This window comes from Mobula hypostoma, chromosome 18 (genome assembly GCF_963921235.1).
Source record: "Mobula hypostoma chromosome 18, sMobHyp1.1, whole genome shotgun sequence".
Classification (NCBI taxonomy): Eukaryota; Metazoa; Chordata; class Chondrichthyes; order Myliobatiformes; family Myliobatidae; genus Mobula; species Mobula hypostoma.
The window spans coordinates 46,004,157-46,019,617 of NC_086114.1; the positions used below are offsets into that span (position 1 = coordinate 46,004,157).

At 40.9% G+C, this 15,461-nt stretch overlaps 1 protein-coding gene across 1 annotated transcript in view; it reads left to right on the forward strand.

Annotated features, from left to right (window-relative positions):
- Positions 1–15,461, forward strand: part of LOC134358517 (dual oxidase 2-like) — a 169,798-nt gene that overhangs the window by 72,349 nt on the left and 81,988 nt on the right. The window contains exons 13-15 of the mRNA XM_063070823.1: positions 894–1,069; positions 2,699–2,814; positions 8,624–8,761. Of these exons, the coding sequence (XP_062926893.1) occupies positions 894–1,069; positions 2,699–2,814; positions 8,624–8,761 (430 nt within the window). The remainder of the gene's footprint in view (positions 1–893; positions 1,070–2,698; positions 2,815–8,623; positions 8,762–15,461) is intronic.

Below are 15,461 nucleotides of genomic sequence, written 5' to 3' on the forward strand. Positions count from 1 at the left end.
TACAGGTGTTGGGAAGTTATATTGAAGTTGTATAAGACATCAGTGAGGCTTAATTTGAGCTATTGTTTGCAGTTCTAGTCAGCTACCTACAGGAAAAATATCGATAAGATTGAAGAGTGCAGAGAAAATTTACAAGGATCTAATTTATAGGGAAAGGTTGAGTAGTTTAGGACTTTATTCCCTGAAGCATAGGAGAACGAGGGGGGTCTGAAAGAGGTATACAAAAATTATGAGGGGTATAGATAGGGTAAATTTCCACTGCGGTTAGGTGAGACTAGTACTAGAGGTCAAGTGTTAAGGATTAAAGATGAAATATTTAAGAGGGTCATGAGAGGGGAACTGCATCGCTTATAGTGTGGTGAGAGCGTGGAATGAGCTACCAGTCAAAGTGTTGGATGCGGGTTCAATTTCACCATTTAAGAAAAAGTTGGATAAGTACATGGATGGGAGGGATATGGAGGGTATGGTCCAGGTGCAAAGTTGATGGGACGAGGCAGAATAATAGTTCAGCATGAACTAGACGGGCCAAAGGGGCTGTTTTGTGCTATTCTGTATTATGACTCTATTAAAAGGATGCTAATGTTCCACTGGGGCTTTATCTTGTTATCAGCATTCTTGCCTCTATTAGAAGATTGTGAATTCAAGTTTCAGTCCAAAAATTCAAGCACATCATTCAGGTGGGCACATCTTCAGAACTTTTACCCTCTGAGCTAGTGCCTTCTGGATAAGGGACTTGTATTCACTTTCTTTTGGATGTAATTAACGTGTTTCTATTGAAAGAAAGCTCTTTCGCTTGGTGCCTTGTTTTTTTTTTGTTTTTTTTATGCTTTAAAGTTTTCAAATATTCTGGATAACCTAATTGTAAGTGATGTTTTATCTCTGCTGTAAACCAGCTCATTAAGCAATTAGCAGAACTATACAATTATGACATATCCAAACTGGAGATGTTTGTTGGAGGCATGCTGGAGAACAGTGAGAATTCTTCACGACTCTTCACTGCCATCATCAGAAAGCAGTTTGAGAACTTACGGGATGCGGACAGATTTTGGTTTGAGAACACCAAGAATGGGTGAGTTAAGGTCCTTCGCTGTCTTTTGGCTGCATGCTTGGCAGAAGGATTACTAAATGATTTACAAAGACATGATTTGCAGTGTGGCTCATCTGAGTGAGTTTCTGGTCAATGGTGACCCTAGGGTGCTGATGGTGGGAAATTTAGCAATGGTAATGACATTGAATATCAAGGGTACTGCGAAAACATAATACACAACCACTTTTGATGGGATGCTTCAGTTTGTTATTTTTCTTTATATCTTTTTATGAAGTCCTCTCTCACTCTACCATTGTGACTATATTGCTCTAATATAGGAGTCCAGATTGAATTAGGGAGCAACATCCGGCTGCAACACACAAAATGTTGGAAGAACTCTATGGTTCAGCCACCATCTACAAATGAAAACTGGCAGTTGACATTTTGGCGTGAGATCCTTCATCTAGTCCAGATAGAGGATCTTAATCTAAAATGTCAACCGGCCATCCCCCCGCCCCCCCCCCCCCACCACAGGTGCTGCCTGACCAAATGAGTTTCTCCTGTGTTTCGTGAGCCACTTCAGATACTAGCATCTGCAGACTCTCGTGTTTCCAGCTTTGGCTGCAGCTCGCTTGAACATTTTTGTGTGTGCCAGTTAGTAGAAATTATGGAAATATCACTCTTCATACCCATCAATCATATTGTTGTGGCACAGGTGATGGACATATGGTGCCTGAAGTCCAGGGTGGCTCCTGGCAGAACAGTCACATTGGTCCCATTTGGCTGCCCTGTAGGCACGCAAGTTATTCCCTCTCAGATTCACTCTAATTCTCCTTTGAAGGTACTGCTTGATCTTCTTCACAACAACACACACAAGATGCTGATGGAACTCAGCAAGTCAGGCAGCATCTATGGAGGTGAATAAACAGTCAACGTTTTGGGTCGAGATCCTTCATCAGCATCAGGCCTCAGGCTAAAACGTCAACAGTTTACTCCCCTTAATAGATGCTGCCTGACCTGCTGAGTTTCTCCAGCATTTTGTATGTGCGTTGCTCAGGATTTCCAGCATTTGCAGCATCTCTAGTGGTCCTCTCCACAAAATGAATTTGGATCATAATTTCTCTCTGTGTAAACAAGGATTTTCCTCACATCCACCCTGTATATTTTCCTTAAAATGTTAAATTTCTGTCCTCTACTCTTTGAACCACTCTTCTTATACACTTGTTTCAAATTCTCTTCCTTTCTCCAAGGAGAACAATTATTGCTTCCTTAGCTATTCTAACCTTAGAACAGAATTATTTTCTTCCAAGAACCATTCTATTAAATCTTTCTTGCACCCGCTCTAGGGCTTTCACATCTATCTAAAATGCGCTGATTATAATCAGACATCGAGGAACAAGGTATGAGAATGGAGCTGGAAGAGGTGAAAGAAGCTTAAATTTCTCATTAGTGCAGTTCTACTGGTTAACATAGCCTATTTGATTAACTTATACTGAACGTTTTGACATTTTTCTTACAAGTAAACCATACTAGCAAGTGCTGACTAATTTTTTTGGGATTGATAATAGTGTGTGAAAATATAAAAGGTTATGTGTCAGTGTGAATTAAAAATTCTGTGGAAGGGAATGCTGTAAATGAGAATCAACATTCCAAGCATTCTCTTTCTTTCAGCATTTTTACAGAAACGGAGCGTAAAACCATTTGGAACACGACATTTAGAGATGTTTTGCTGGCAACAATTGCACAGTCTGGGGATATTCAGAAAGACGTATTCTACTTGAGGGAAGGTAAGCAGCTTGGTGTTATGATTTGCAAGATATTTACAAACCCAAACTGAATTGTGCAGTGCAATGGACTATAAAGGATCCCAAGTAGAATTAAAAGCAAAACTCTTGCTCTGAGCATCACCTTAAATAAGGAGTTCCCAACCTTTTTAATGCCATGGGCCAATACCTTTAAGCAGGGGGTCCATGGATCCTAGGCTGTGAATCCCTTCCTTAAGTGGTTAAATTTGCTTTTGCTTTGTTCAAATATACAACCTTGCCTTTTTATGAAACAATAACAAGTACAAAGACTCAGGCATACTGTTCGCTCAAGCACTTCAGATGCATCACAGTCAACACCCTAAATTCTTCAATTACTTTTAGAAACTTCTCTGTACTCTTGTTAAGATGTTCCTTAGCTGTTGCCACTTTGATTAAAATTTCGATCAACTGCCTAATTGTTTCTCCTCTGGAGCAATTCTGGAGAATCCTCACATAAAATGTAGTAAGAAATATTAGTATCAGGCTGGTTGCCAATAGTACAGCACGCTCTGTTAGCTGAGAGTTTTATCTCTGACCCATTCATCAGTGTGAGGTTTGTAACTCCGGCTTGTTCTCATCTGTGACAAAGGTACTAATTGGCCTCAGTACTGCCACGGTTCCTGGATGATGAATCTAGTCCTTTGTGCTGACTGATTTTGGGATATTCCTGTCCTTTGTGCTTCATAGTTTGAGGTCAGCTTACTCTAAACAGACTGGCAATTGGACCTGCTTATTAAGAACCAACTGTTCATTGGATACAGTACACAGCAGGAACGGACCATTTTAACAATATGAAGTGACACACTAAGTGATGGAGGAACTCAGGCAGTATCTGTGGAGGAAAATGGACAGTATATATATATATAGATGTATAGTATATAGATGATGAGAGGCATTGATCGTGTGGATAGTCAGAGGCATTTTCCCAGGGCTGAAATGGTTGCCACAAGAGGACACAGGTTTAAGGCGCTGGGGAGTAGGTACAGAGGAGATGTCAGGGGTAAGTTTTTCACTCAGAGAGTGGTGAGTACGTGGTATGGGCTGCCAGCAATGGTGGTGGAGGCGGATACGATAGGGTCTTCTAAGAAACTTTTGGATAGGTACATGGAGCTTAGAAAAATAGAGGGCTATAGGTAAGCCTAGTAATTTCTAAGGTAGGGACATGTTCGGCACAACTTTGTGGGCCGAAGGGCCTATATTGTGCAGTAGGTTTTCTATGTTTCTATGTTTCTGTATCTCAGGTCATGCCCTTTCATCTGGACTGAAAGGTAGAGAGGAGATAGCCAGTAAAAGGAGGTGGGGGAAGGGGTGTAGCAGGCGATAGGTGGATCCAGGTGAGGAGGTGATAGGCAGATGGTGGAGGGGTGAGAGTGGGAACAGTGTCAGAAGCTGGGAGGTAAGTGGAAGTGACAAAGGGTTGAATCTAGTGGTATCTAATAGCAGAGGAAGGTAGTCCATGGAATACAGGGGGGTTTGGGGATAGTAACCAGTGGAAGGTGTGTGGGTGATGGGCAAGTGGAGAATGGGAAAGGGACAAGGCAATGGGGGCCAGTTAGATCAGGAGAAATGAGAAAAGACAAAAGGAGCAAAGGAGGAGTGGTTACTGGTTGTATGACTGTTTGAACAACTTAAAACTGCTTTCTGCTTGAAAAGAGGATTGAAACAAAATTTGATATTAAACTTACAGTAAGTGGGGAAATTTTGGAACTGTGCCAAAAATTTGGTGGCACAGAAAGATCAACAGAGACTGATGACATTTGAAACATTAACTCTGTTTATCGCTCTACAAATGCTGTAGTACCTGCTTTTATTTCTGGATTCCTAGAATCCTTTGAATATTACCTTTGTATGAATATCTGAGGCAGAACCTTAAAAAAAAGGAAATAATTTTTCCTTATCATATAGAAGGTATTCTTTTGTACATGATAGCTCATTAATTTTCTCTGTAGACTGTTGTCCCCATATTGACACCAATTCTACTGCATTCCAGCTGCTGTTTGCCATCACCAATTGGCTTACGCAATCAAAAAGAAGGAGTGCCTGTGGCTCTACTTTGTTAGGAGTTTGAAGAGATTAGGTTTGTCACCAAAAACACTTCCAAATTTCTGTAGCTGTACAGTGGATAGTATTCTGACTGGCTACTCACAGCCTGGTATGGAGCCTCTAATTGACCATAAAGAGGCAGTAGAGGGTTGTAGAGACAGCCAGCTCCATCACAGGCACAACCCTCCTAATATTGTGAATATCTTCCAGAAATGGTGCCTCAGAAGGCAACTTTCATCATTAAGGACCCTCACCATCTAAGACATGCCCTCTTCTTACTGCCACAGAGATGAGAAACAGCTGCTTGAAGTCCCATTCTCAAAGATGTAAGAGCAGCTTCTTCCCCTTTTCCATCAGATTTATGAATGGTCCATGAACACTGCCTCATTATTCCTTTCTTTGCACTATTATCTATTTTTGTAATTTATAGAGTTTTTTTTGTATAAGCTCATAAAATAATTGAAAAGTACCGCACAGAAATAGACCATTTAGTCCATCCAGTCTGTGCCAAACCATTTCAGCTGCCTACTCTCATCGACGTGCACTGGGTCCATAGTTCTCCTTACCCCTACCAACCATGTACTTATCCAAACTTCTCTTAAACTTTGAATTGAGCTTGCATGCACCACATGATTTATCCATTTTAATTTGCATCAGGACACCTTCTCCCCTGTAATCTGTATAGGGTCCATAAAGTTGACAATGCTGCTTTGCCTTCATTCTATAGACTGAGTGTCTGTTTCCTGAGTAAATACAGATGCAAAAAAAGTTTAAGATCTCCTCCATCTCTTTTAGCTCCACACATCGCTTACCATTCCGATCTTCTAGAGGACCAATTTTGTCCCTTGCAATCCATTTGCTCTGAATATATCTGTAGAATCCCTTGGGATTCTCCTTCACTTTGTCTGCTAAGGTAACCGCATACATTTTCTAACACTCCTGATTCCTTTCTTAAGTGTTCTCGTGCATTTCTTGTACTCCATAAGCACCTTATTTATTCCTACCTGCCTATACTTACAATGCACCTCTTTTATTTCTTAACCAAAGCCCCAATATCTCTTTAAAGCCAAGGTTCCTGCACCTGTTATCTTTACTTTTTATTCTGACAGGCACATATAGCTTTGTACTCTCAAAATTTTCACTTTTGAAAGCCTCCCACTTACCAAGTACACTTTTGCCAGAAAACAGCCTGTCCCAATCCACACTTGCCAGATCTTTTCCGATACCATCAAAATTGGCCTTTCTCCAATTTAGAATCTCAGTCCATGGACCAGACCTTGAAACTAATGGCATTGTGATCACTAGATGAAAAGTGTTCCCCTACACAAACTTCTGTCATCTGTCCTGTCTCATTCATAGCAGGTCAGCTATTGCACACACTCTTGTTAGGTCTTCTATGTACTGATTAAGGAAACTTTCCTGAACACATTTGGCAAACTCAATCCCATCTAGTCCTTTTACAGTATGGGAGTCCCAGTCAATATGTGGAAAATTAAAATCACCTACTTTAACAACCTTATGTATCTTGTGACATTCTGCGATCTCTCTGCAAATTTATTCCTCTAAATCCCTCGGACTATTGAGTGGTCTGCAATATAGCACCATTAGCATGCTCATACCTTTTTTACTTCTCAGTTCCACCCATAATGTCTCACTGGATAAGTCCTCCAGTCTGTCCTGACTGAGTATTGCCGTAACATTTTCCCTGACTAGTATTGCCACCCCTCCTCCTTTAATCACTCATCCTCTGTTGCTTCTAAAATAATGGAACTCCAGAATATTGAGCTGCCAATCCACAAGACCATAAGACATAGGAGCAGAATTAGGCCACTCAACCCATCAAGTCTACTCTACCATTCCATCATGGTTGATCCCAGATCCCACTCATTTACATACACCTGCCTTCTTGCCATATCCTTTGATGCTCTGACCAACCAGGAAACTATCAACTTCCACTTTAAATATACCCATGGACATGGCCTCCACCGCTATCTGTGGCAGAGCATTTTATGGATTCACCACTCTGTGATTAAAAAAAAACAGTCCTTCTTACCTTTGTTCTAAAAGCTCACCCCTCGATTTTGAGGCTGTGCCCTTTGGTTCTAGATACCCCCACCATAGGAAACATCCTTTTCGCATCCACCTTATCTAGTCCTTTCAACATTCGGTAGGTTTCAGTGAGATCCCCATGCATTCTTCTAAATTCCAGTGAGTACAGACCCAAAGCTGCCAAACACTCCTCATATGTTAACCCCTTCATTCCCAGAATCATCCTTGTGAACCTCGTCTGGATTTTCTCCAATGACAACACATCTTTCTGAGATATGGGACCCAATACATTGACAATACTCCAAGTGCGGTCTAACTAGTGTCTTATAAACCCTCACCATTATCTCCTTTTATATTCTACTCCACTTGAAATAATTCCCAACATTAAGGTTGCCAATGTCTCATTCTCGTCCACAGAACCCCCTTTCTGTTTCCCTAACTAATGAATCCCTGACGTCTACAGTTCACCTCTTCTCCCCACTTCCCCTCCAAGTCACAGAGTCAGACTCAGAGCCAGAGATCTGATCGCTGTGGACTTTCCTCTGCTAGGTTTTTACACTGTACTGTTGCTGCCTAACAACAAAGTTCACGTCATAGGTCAGCGAGAATAAATCTGATTCTGATTCCAATTCTACCAATCTGCTTGCCTTTGGGATGTGAGAGGGAACTGGAGCACCCAGAGGAAACAGAGATGATGTGCAAATTCCATACAAAACCACCTGAGTTTGGGATCAAACCTGCTTCACAGGAGGTGTTAGATAGCAACTCTGCTAACTACCTCAAGGAGGACAAAAGATTTGGGCAGGAAATTCTGGAGCTCAGGACCCAGGTAGTCAAAGGCAGAAATGTTACTAATTGTAAAAATCCTTGAAGGAGAAAAAGCCGGAACTGAATGAGCACCGGGTTGAATTACTGGGAAGTGTGAATTGATTGCACTATTCAGGGCTGGCGCACCTTTTCAAGAGCTTGTGCCCAAATTGGCAATAATCTTGTAAAAACTTTCCTTGCATACTATTGATGAAGGTAAAGGATGAGTCCTCTTGCTTATTTAAGTTTTAATCATTGTTTTACTATTAATAAAAGTAATAAACCTGTACAAAAGTAGAAAATCTATTTTAAAAAGGCAATTGAAAAATAAATATTCATGGGGCAATTAAATAACATACAATATTTACCATTATAATCACTGAATATACAGTCTTCACTCACATATGAAAGAAGAAAATATACAAACAGAATGAAGTCAAATGCCAACTGACTCGGTCATTTACTATCCAAACACTAATGCAAGGATCTCAAAGCATATTATCCAACATCACATGTTCTCACCACCATTTAGCTGGAGTCAAGCCTTTGTGAGATGTTTTTTGTGAAAATATCTCACTGCTTTTGGGTTGCAAAAATCATCTGTCGATTCATTTGGCAGCATTGATCATCATCATGTACCTTTTTTATTATGGGTAGGGTATAAAGAGTTGAGGATGACATGGGTCAACAAAACTTTTCCACAAGCCATTTTGGACACATGCCATACGATCACCACCTTTGCACTATACTATTTTACTTTGACGTTTGAAGACAGCGTTTGTGCAATTATGTTTTGCATGTTAGCATGAATTAAAAGAAGGCATTTCCAAAGAGCATAAAAATGCTTTGTCAATAATTCCATGCTAATTCAGTTTTTACTGTCTGTTGGCAGGTGACCCATGTGTTCAACCAAAGCAGATAACTGACAGTGATATGGAACCGTGTGTTGAAGTCAGCACCCTGCATTACTTCCAGGGCAGTGGAGCAGGTTTTGGAATACTCATTGTGGCTCTTTGCTGTTTCCCACTAGGTCTGTTTATTTATTTTTTAAAAAGAAGCAAAAATTAATTGCCATGTATTGTCAGAACTCGTCTAGGGAGGCTGTTTGGGTGGAATTGAGGAATGGGCAAGGTGTAGTGATGCTTATGGGGGTGTATTATAGACCACCTAATGGGGAGCAAGAATTGGAGGAGCAAATTTGTAAGGAAATAGCAGATATTTGTAGTAAGCACAAGGTTGTGATTGTGGGAGATTTTAATTTTCCACACATTAACTGGGAAGCCCATTCTGTAAAAGGGCTGGATGGTTTGGAGTTTGTAAAATGTGTGCAAGATGATTTTTTATAGCAATACATAGAGGTACCAACTAGAGAAGGGGCAGTGTTGGATCTCCTGCTAGGGAATGAGATAGGGCAGGTGACGGAGGTATGTGTTGGGGAGCACTTTGGGTCCAGTGATCACAATTCCATTAGTTTCAATATAATTATGGAGAAGGACAGGACTGGACCCAAGGTTGAGAGTTTTGATTAGAGAAAGGCTAACTTTGAGGAGATGTGAAAGGATTTAGAAGGAGTGGATTGGGACAATTGGTTTTATGGGAAGGATCTAATAGAGAAATGGAGATCATTTAAAGGTAAAACTTTGAGGGTACAGGATCTTATTTTCCTGTTAGGTTGAAGAGAAAGGTTAAAAGTTTGAGAGAGCCATGGTTTTCAAGGGATATTGGAAACTTGGTTCGGAAAAAGAGAGGGATCTACAATAAATATAGGCAGCTTGGAGTAAATGAGGTGCTTGAGGAATATAAAGAATGTAAAAAGAATTTTAAGAAAGAAATTAGAAAAGCTAAAAGAAGTTATGAGGTTGCTTTGGCAAGTAAGGTGAAGATAAATCCAAAGGGTTTCTACAGTTATATTAATAGCAAAAGGATAGTGAGGAATAAAATTGGTCCCTTAGAGAATCAGAGTGGACGGCTATGTGCGGAGCCAAAAGAGATGGGGGTGATTCTGAACAATTTCTTTTTTCGGTATTCACTAAGGAGAAGGATATTAAATTGTGTAAGGTAAGGGAAACAAGAAGGGTAGTTATGGAAAGTATGATGATTAAAGAAGAGGAAGTACTGGCGCTTTTAAGGAACATAAAAGTGGATAAATCTCTGGGTCTGGACAGGATATTCCCTAGGACCTTGAGGGAAGTTAGTGTGAAAATAGCAGGGGTTCTGACAGAAATATTTCAAATGTCATTAGAAACGGGGATGGTGCCGGAGGATTGGCATATTGCTCATGTTGTTCTATTGTTTAAAAAGGGTTCTAAGAGTAAACCTAGCAATTATCGGCCTGTGAATTTGACGTCAGTGGTGGGTAAATTGATGGAAAGTATTCTTAGAGATGACATATATAATTATCTGGATAGACAGGATCTGATTAGGAACAGACAACATGGACTTGTGTGTGGAAGGTCATGTTTGACAAATTTTACTGAACTTTTTGAAGAGGTTACTAGGAAAGTTGACGAGGGTAAAGCGGTGGATGTTGTCTATCTGGACTTCAGTAAGGCCTTTGACAAGGTTCTACACGGAAGGTTAGTTAGGAAGGTTCAATTGTTAGGTATTAATATTGAAGTAGTAAAATGGATTCAGCGGTGGCTGGTTGGGAGATGCCAGGGAGTAGTGGTGGATAACTGTGTCAGATTGGAGGACGGTGTCTAGTGGTGTCCCTCAGGGATCCGTACTGGGTCCAATGTTGTTTGTCATATATATTAATGATCTGGATGATGGGGTGGTAAATTGGATTAGTAAGTATGCAGATGATACTAAGATAGGTGGAGTTGTGGATAGTGAAGTAGGTTTTCAAAGCTTGCAGAGATATTTAGACCACTTAGAAGAGTGGGCTGAAACATGGCAGATGGAGTTTAATGCTGGTAAAAGTGAGGTGCTACATTTTGGTAGGACTAATCAAAATAGGACGTACATGGTAAATGGTAGGGCATTGAAGAATGCAGTAGAACAGAGGGATCTAGGAATAATGGTGCATAGTTCCCTGAAGGTGGAATCTCATGTGGATAGGGTGGTGAAGAAAGCTTTTGGTATGCTGGCCTTTATAAATCAGAGCATTGAGTATAGGAGTTGGCATGTAATGTTGAAATTGTAAAAGGCATTGGTAAGGCCAGATTTGGAATATTGTGTACAGTTCTGGTCACCGAATTATAGGAAAGATGTCAATAAAATTGAGAGAGTACAGAGGAGATTTACTAGAATGTTGCCTGGGTTTCATCTCCTAAGTTACAGAGAAAGGTTGAACAAGTTGGGTCTTGATTCTTTGGAGCGTAGAAGGTTGAGGGGGGACTTGATAGAGGTATTTAAAATTATGAAGGGGATGGATAGAGTTGACGTGGATAGGCTTTTTCCATTGAGAGTGGGGGGAGATTCAAACAAGAGGACATGAGTTGAGAGTCAAAGAGCAGAAGTTTAGGGGTAACATGAGGGGGAACTTCTTTACTCAGATAGAGGTAGCTGTGTGGAACAAGCTTCCAGCAGAAGTGGTTGAGGCAGGTTCAGTGTTGTCATTTAAAGTTAAATTGGATAGATATATCCAACAGGAGAGGAATGGAGGGTTATGGGCTGACTGCAGTTCGGTGGGACAAGGTGAGAGTAAGAGTTCAGCACAGACTAGACTGGCCGGGATGGCCTGTTTCCATGCTGTAATTGTTATATGGTTATATTGTACAGAGTATACTCAATTAAATGTTGTAAACGATAACAAGTGACCATTTCCTAACAGTTTCTTGTAGCTGCCTTATTTTAAGTTGCTGGAATCCTGATGTTGGGTTTCAGCCTGAAAGAAGGACAATTCGTTCCCTCTCATAGATGCTGCTCGGCTCGCTGAGTTCCTCCAGCAGATTGTTTGTTGCTCCACATTTCAGCACCTGCAGTCTCTGGCATCACCATCTTTTTAGTTTATTCTTTAAAATTAAAAGAAATAGACTATCAGTTTTAAACAGTGTCTACTCAGATGCAACTGGAATGAGCAATACCTGCAAGTTTTATGTGCTGATTAATATTCTACAAACCAACTTGGATTTAGCCAGAGTGAATTAAGCTAATGATCAATTTCATGTGAAATTGTGCTGGTTGTGAGATTGGGCTGGGTTCTTCTGTATGTTTTCCCCCCCTCACCCGTCTGTTCTTTACCTACTATAACATGCACACCTAAACCATAGGTGAAGCCTATTTCTGTCCCTAGCAATAGAGCTCCAATCTATGGCCGTCCTGAAACAGTCTCAGTAGAATGAGAAGCACATTGTTGGTTTTTGGATCATTTGAAAGGAAACTTCATTGACTGGGAGAACAGACTGGACAGCTTTTGCATGGATTGCGAGATGCTGAATCACATTGAATGGGAACCTCATGGCAGGAAGCAAAGATTCCTAATGCAAACTCCAGATTCCAGGAACTGCTTGGACACATACACCCCTTGGGTTGTGGAAATCATGTACTTCTTGCAGGACTGACCAACATGAGAGAAGGTCTTGAGAGACATCACATGGTACCCTGAGCAGTGGATTCACAGCCTTGAGCTTTCTAAGGCATTCATCATGGTTTACGTCTGAGCTCCTTCATCAGAACACAAAGATGTGAAATGGTGCCAGAGGAACTTTGGCCACCAGCTCATGCATGATCTTCTATCTCTGTGGGAGTCAAGGTCACATTGATTCTGCACTACAAGATCATTTTAAACTGCACAACAGATCTTTGCCACTAGCTAGTTGAGTGGCGTTGCAGCAAAAACCTTGCACTCAATGTCAGTAGGACCAAAGAGCTGATTATGGACTTCAGAAAGGGTAAGATGAGGGAACACAAACCAATCTTGAAAAAGGGATCAGAAATGAAGAGAACGAGCAATTTCAAGTTCCTGAGTGTCAATATCTCTGAGGATTTAACCTGGTCCCACCGTATCGATGCAGCCATACAAAAAGCAAGTCAGTGACTATATTTCATTAGGAGGTTGAGGAATTTGATTTGTCACTTAAAGCAGTTGAAAACTTCTACAATCATACTGTAGAGAGCATTCTGATTGGCATTTGGTATTGGTGGGGAGGGTGGGGGAAATGGATACCGCAGAGGATTGAAAGAAGCTACAGAAAGTTGTAAAATTAGTCTGCTCCATCATGGGTATTAGCCTCCATAGTATGCAAGACATCTTGAAGGACCAGCGCCTCAGAAAGGCGACCTCCATCACCCAGGATGTTTCCTCTTCTCATTGTTACCATCAGGAAAGAGGTACAGAAGCCTGAAGGCACACACTCAGTGATCCTGGAACAGCTTCTTCCCCTCTGCCATCCAATTTCTAAATGGACGTTGAACCCATGAACACTACCTCACTTTTTTTTTATTATTTCTGTTTTGCACTACTATTTTTTTAATTTACTGTAACTATTTAATATACATATATACTTACTGTAATTCATATATTTATTTTTCTATATTTATCATGTATTGCATTGTACTGCTGCTGCTAAGTTGACGGATTTCATGACACATCCCAGTGATATTAAACCTGATTCTGATTCTTTGCAGCATCTTGTACTTCTGGATTTTGTTATTAATGGGTTTGTCTTTTATTTTCTAAACAATGACCATTTATCTTGTGTCCATGCTGATCGATAGAGAACCAGCCCCTAATCCAAAATGTCAGCAATAGGTTTGTAACCCCACATGTTATATCTCTCAAGTACCCAATCAGGTTCATTATAAATGAAATGATAATGTTGAGAATGACCACATTTTATCCAGATGGATCTTACCCTGACAGACCACACAGGAATGGAATGGTAAAGTTTTATGAAATCTCAGGAACCACATCATTTTAAAATGTTTAAAAAATCTATTGATACTAAGATCGATGGATCCCAGAGTACAGACTCTGGTTGCAAGTGCAGTTTCCATTTAAGAAAAAGGAAGGGCAGAAGGCGTGCTGGGCTGCAAGTAAGATTGAAATACAAAGGCTTTAGACCCTCACTCCCGACTACTCTTCTGGCTTAAGCACAGTCTCAGGAAAATAAAATTGAAGACCTCAGAGCAAGATTGCTATACCAGAGGGACATCAAGAACTACTGCACACCTTGCTTCATAGACATATGGCTATCCCTACCATTTCAGATGCAACACTGCAGCTCGATGGCTTCACCATTCACCGTAAGAACAGGACAGCTCAGTCTTTTAAAAGCAGAGGAGGCGGACTATGCCTTTTAATTAATTCATTGTTGTACACGGACATGGCGGTTTTGCCTCAGTCCTGCTCACCTGACCTGCAGCATCTAGCAGTCAAATATCATTATTTTTATCTGCTGAGGGAGCTTTCTGCTGTCATCCTGGTAGCTCTGTACCTTCCACCTCAGACCAGCATCAGGCTGGCACTGGAGGAGCTAAGCTCTGTAATCAGCAGGCATGAAATATGCAGCCAGATGCCTCCCCTATCATTGTAGGGGATTTCAACCAGGCCAGTTTGAAGAAGTCTCTGAACAACTACCACCAACATATCACCTGTGGAACCATAGGAGCCAACATACTTGACCACTGTTATACCACTATCAAGAATGCCTTCCCACTCCCGCACTTTGGAAAGTCCAATTACCTGACCGTACGTCTACTCTACTCTCAATGTGAGGAGCCACTGTACAGGATCAGAAAAAGCTACAGAAAGTTGCAAACTCAGCCAGTTTCATCATGGACACCAGCCTCCCCAACATCAAGGGCATCTTCAAAATGTGATGCCTCATATAAGCAGCCATCATTAAGGACATGCTGTTTTCTCATTGCTACCATTAAGAAAAGGTACAGGAGCCTGAAGACACACACTTGATGTCTCAGGAACAGCTTCTTCCCCTCTGCCACCAGATTTCTGCATGAACACTTCCTCAGTAGTTTTTTTCTTTTTTCCCCTCTGTTTTTGTACTACTTATTTAACTTATTTTATATATACTTCTAATAGTAATTTATTGTTCTAACTACTACTGTATTTGCAGCAATGCACTGCTGATGCAAAACACCAAATTTCATAACATATGCTGGTGATAGTAAACCCGATTCTGAAAGAAAACGATTCAGAGATCCTACTGTAACTTTGGAAAATGTAATACAGAATCACATTTCCATCAGCCTTGGGCATACTTGATCTGGTGGAATGGAGGTTCTGGACTAATAGAAGCAGGCAGTATGGAGGAACAACAGATCGTGAAAGAATTTGAATATGACATAAAACTGACAGAATTCTGAGTCCTAACTCTAGAGGTGAAGAATTGATTGTAATCTTCGGGAAGGGGAATTCATGAAGACACTCACCAGTCTTTATTGAAAGGGCATCAGTGGAAAGTGTGAGCAGTTTCAAGTTCCTGTGCATCAACATCTCAGAGAAACTCTCTTGGGTCCAATATATTAATACAGTACGGAAGAAGGCATGCCAATGTTTCTACTTGATTAGGAGTCTGGAGATTCTGTCTGTCACCAAAGAAAGTCTCAAACAAATTTCTACAGACGTACTGTCAAGAGCATTCTGACTGGTTTCATCACCTTTTAGAACAGAGTGTTACGAAACAGCAGGTTCGCTTACTGTAAGTGTCACTTTAAGTGCCTGAGTTAGGCGGGACCTTGACGTCTGTCACAAGCTGTGGCAGCCGGCCTCAGACGTGTGAGAGAGAGAGAGAGAGAGAGACACACACACACGCTGTGGGAACTTC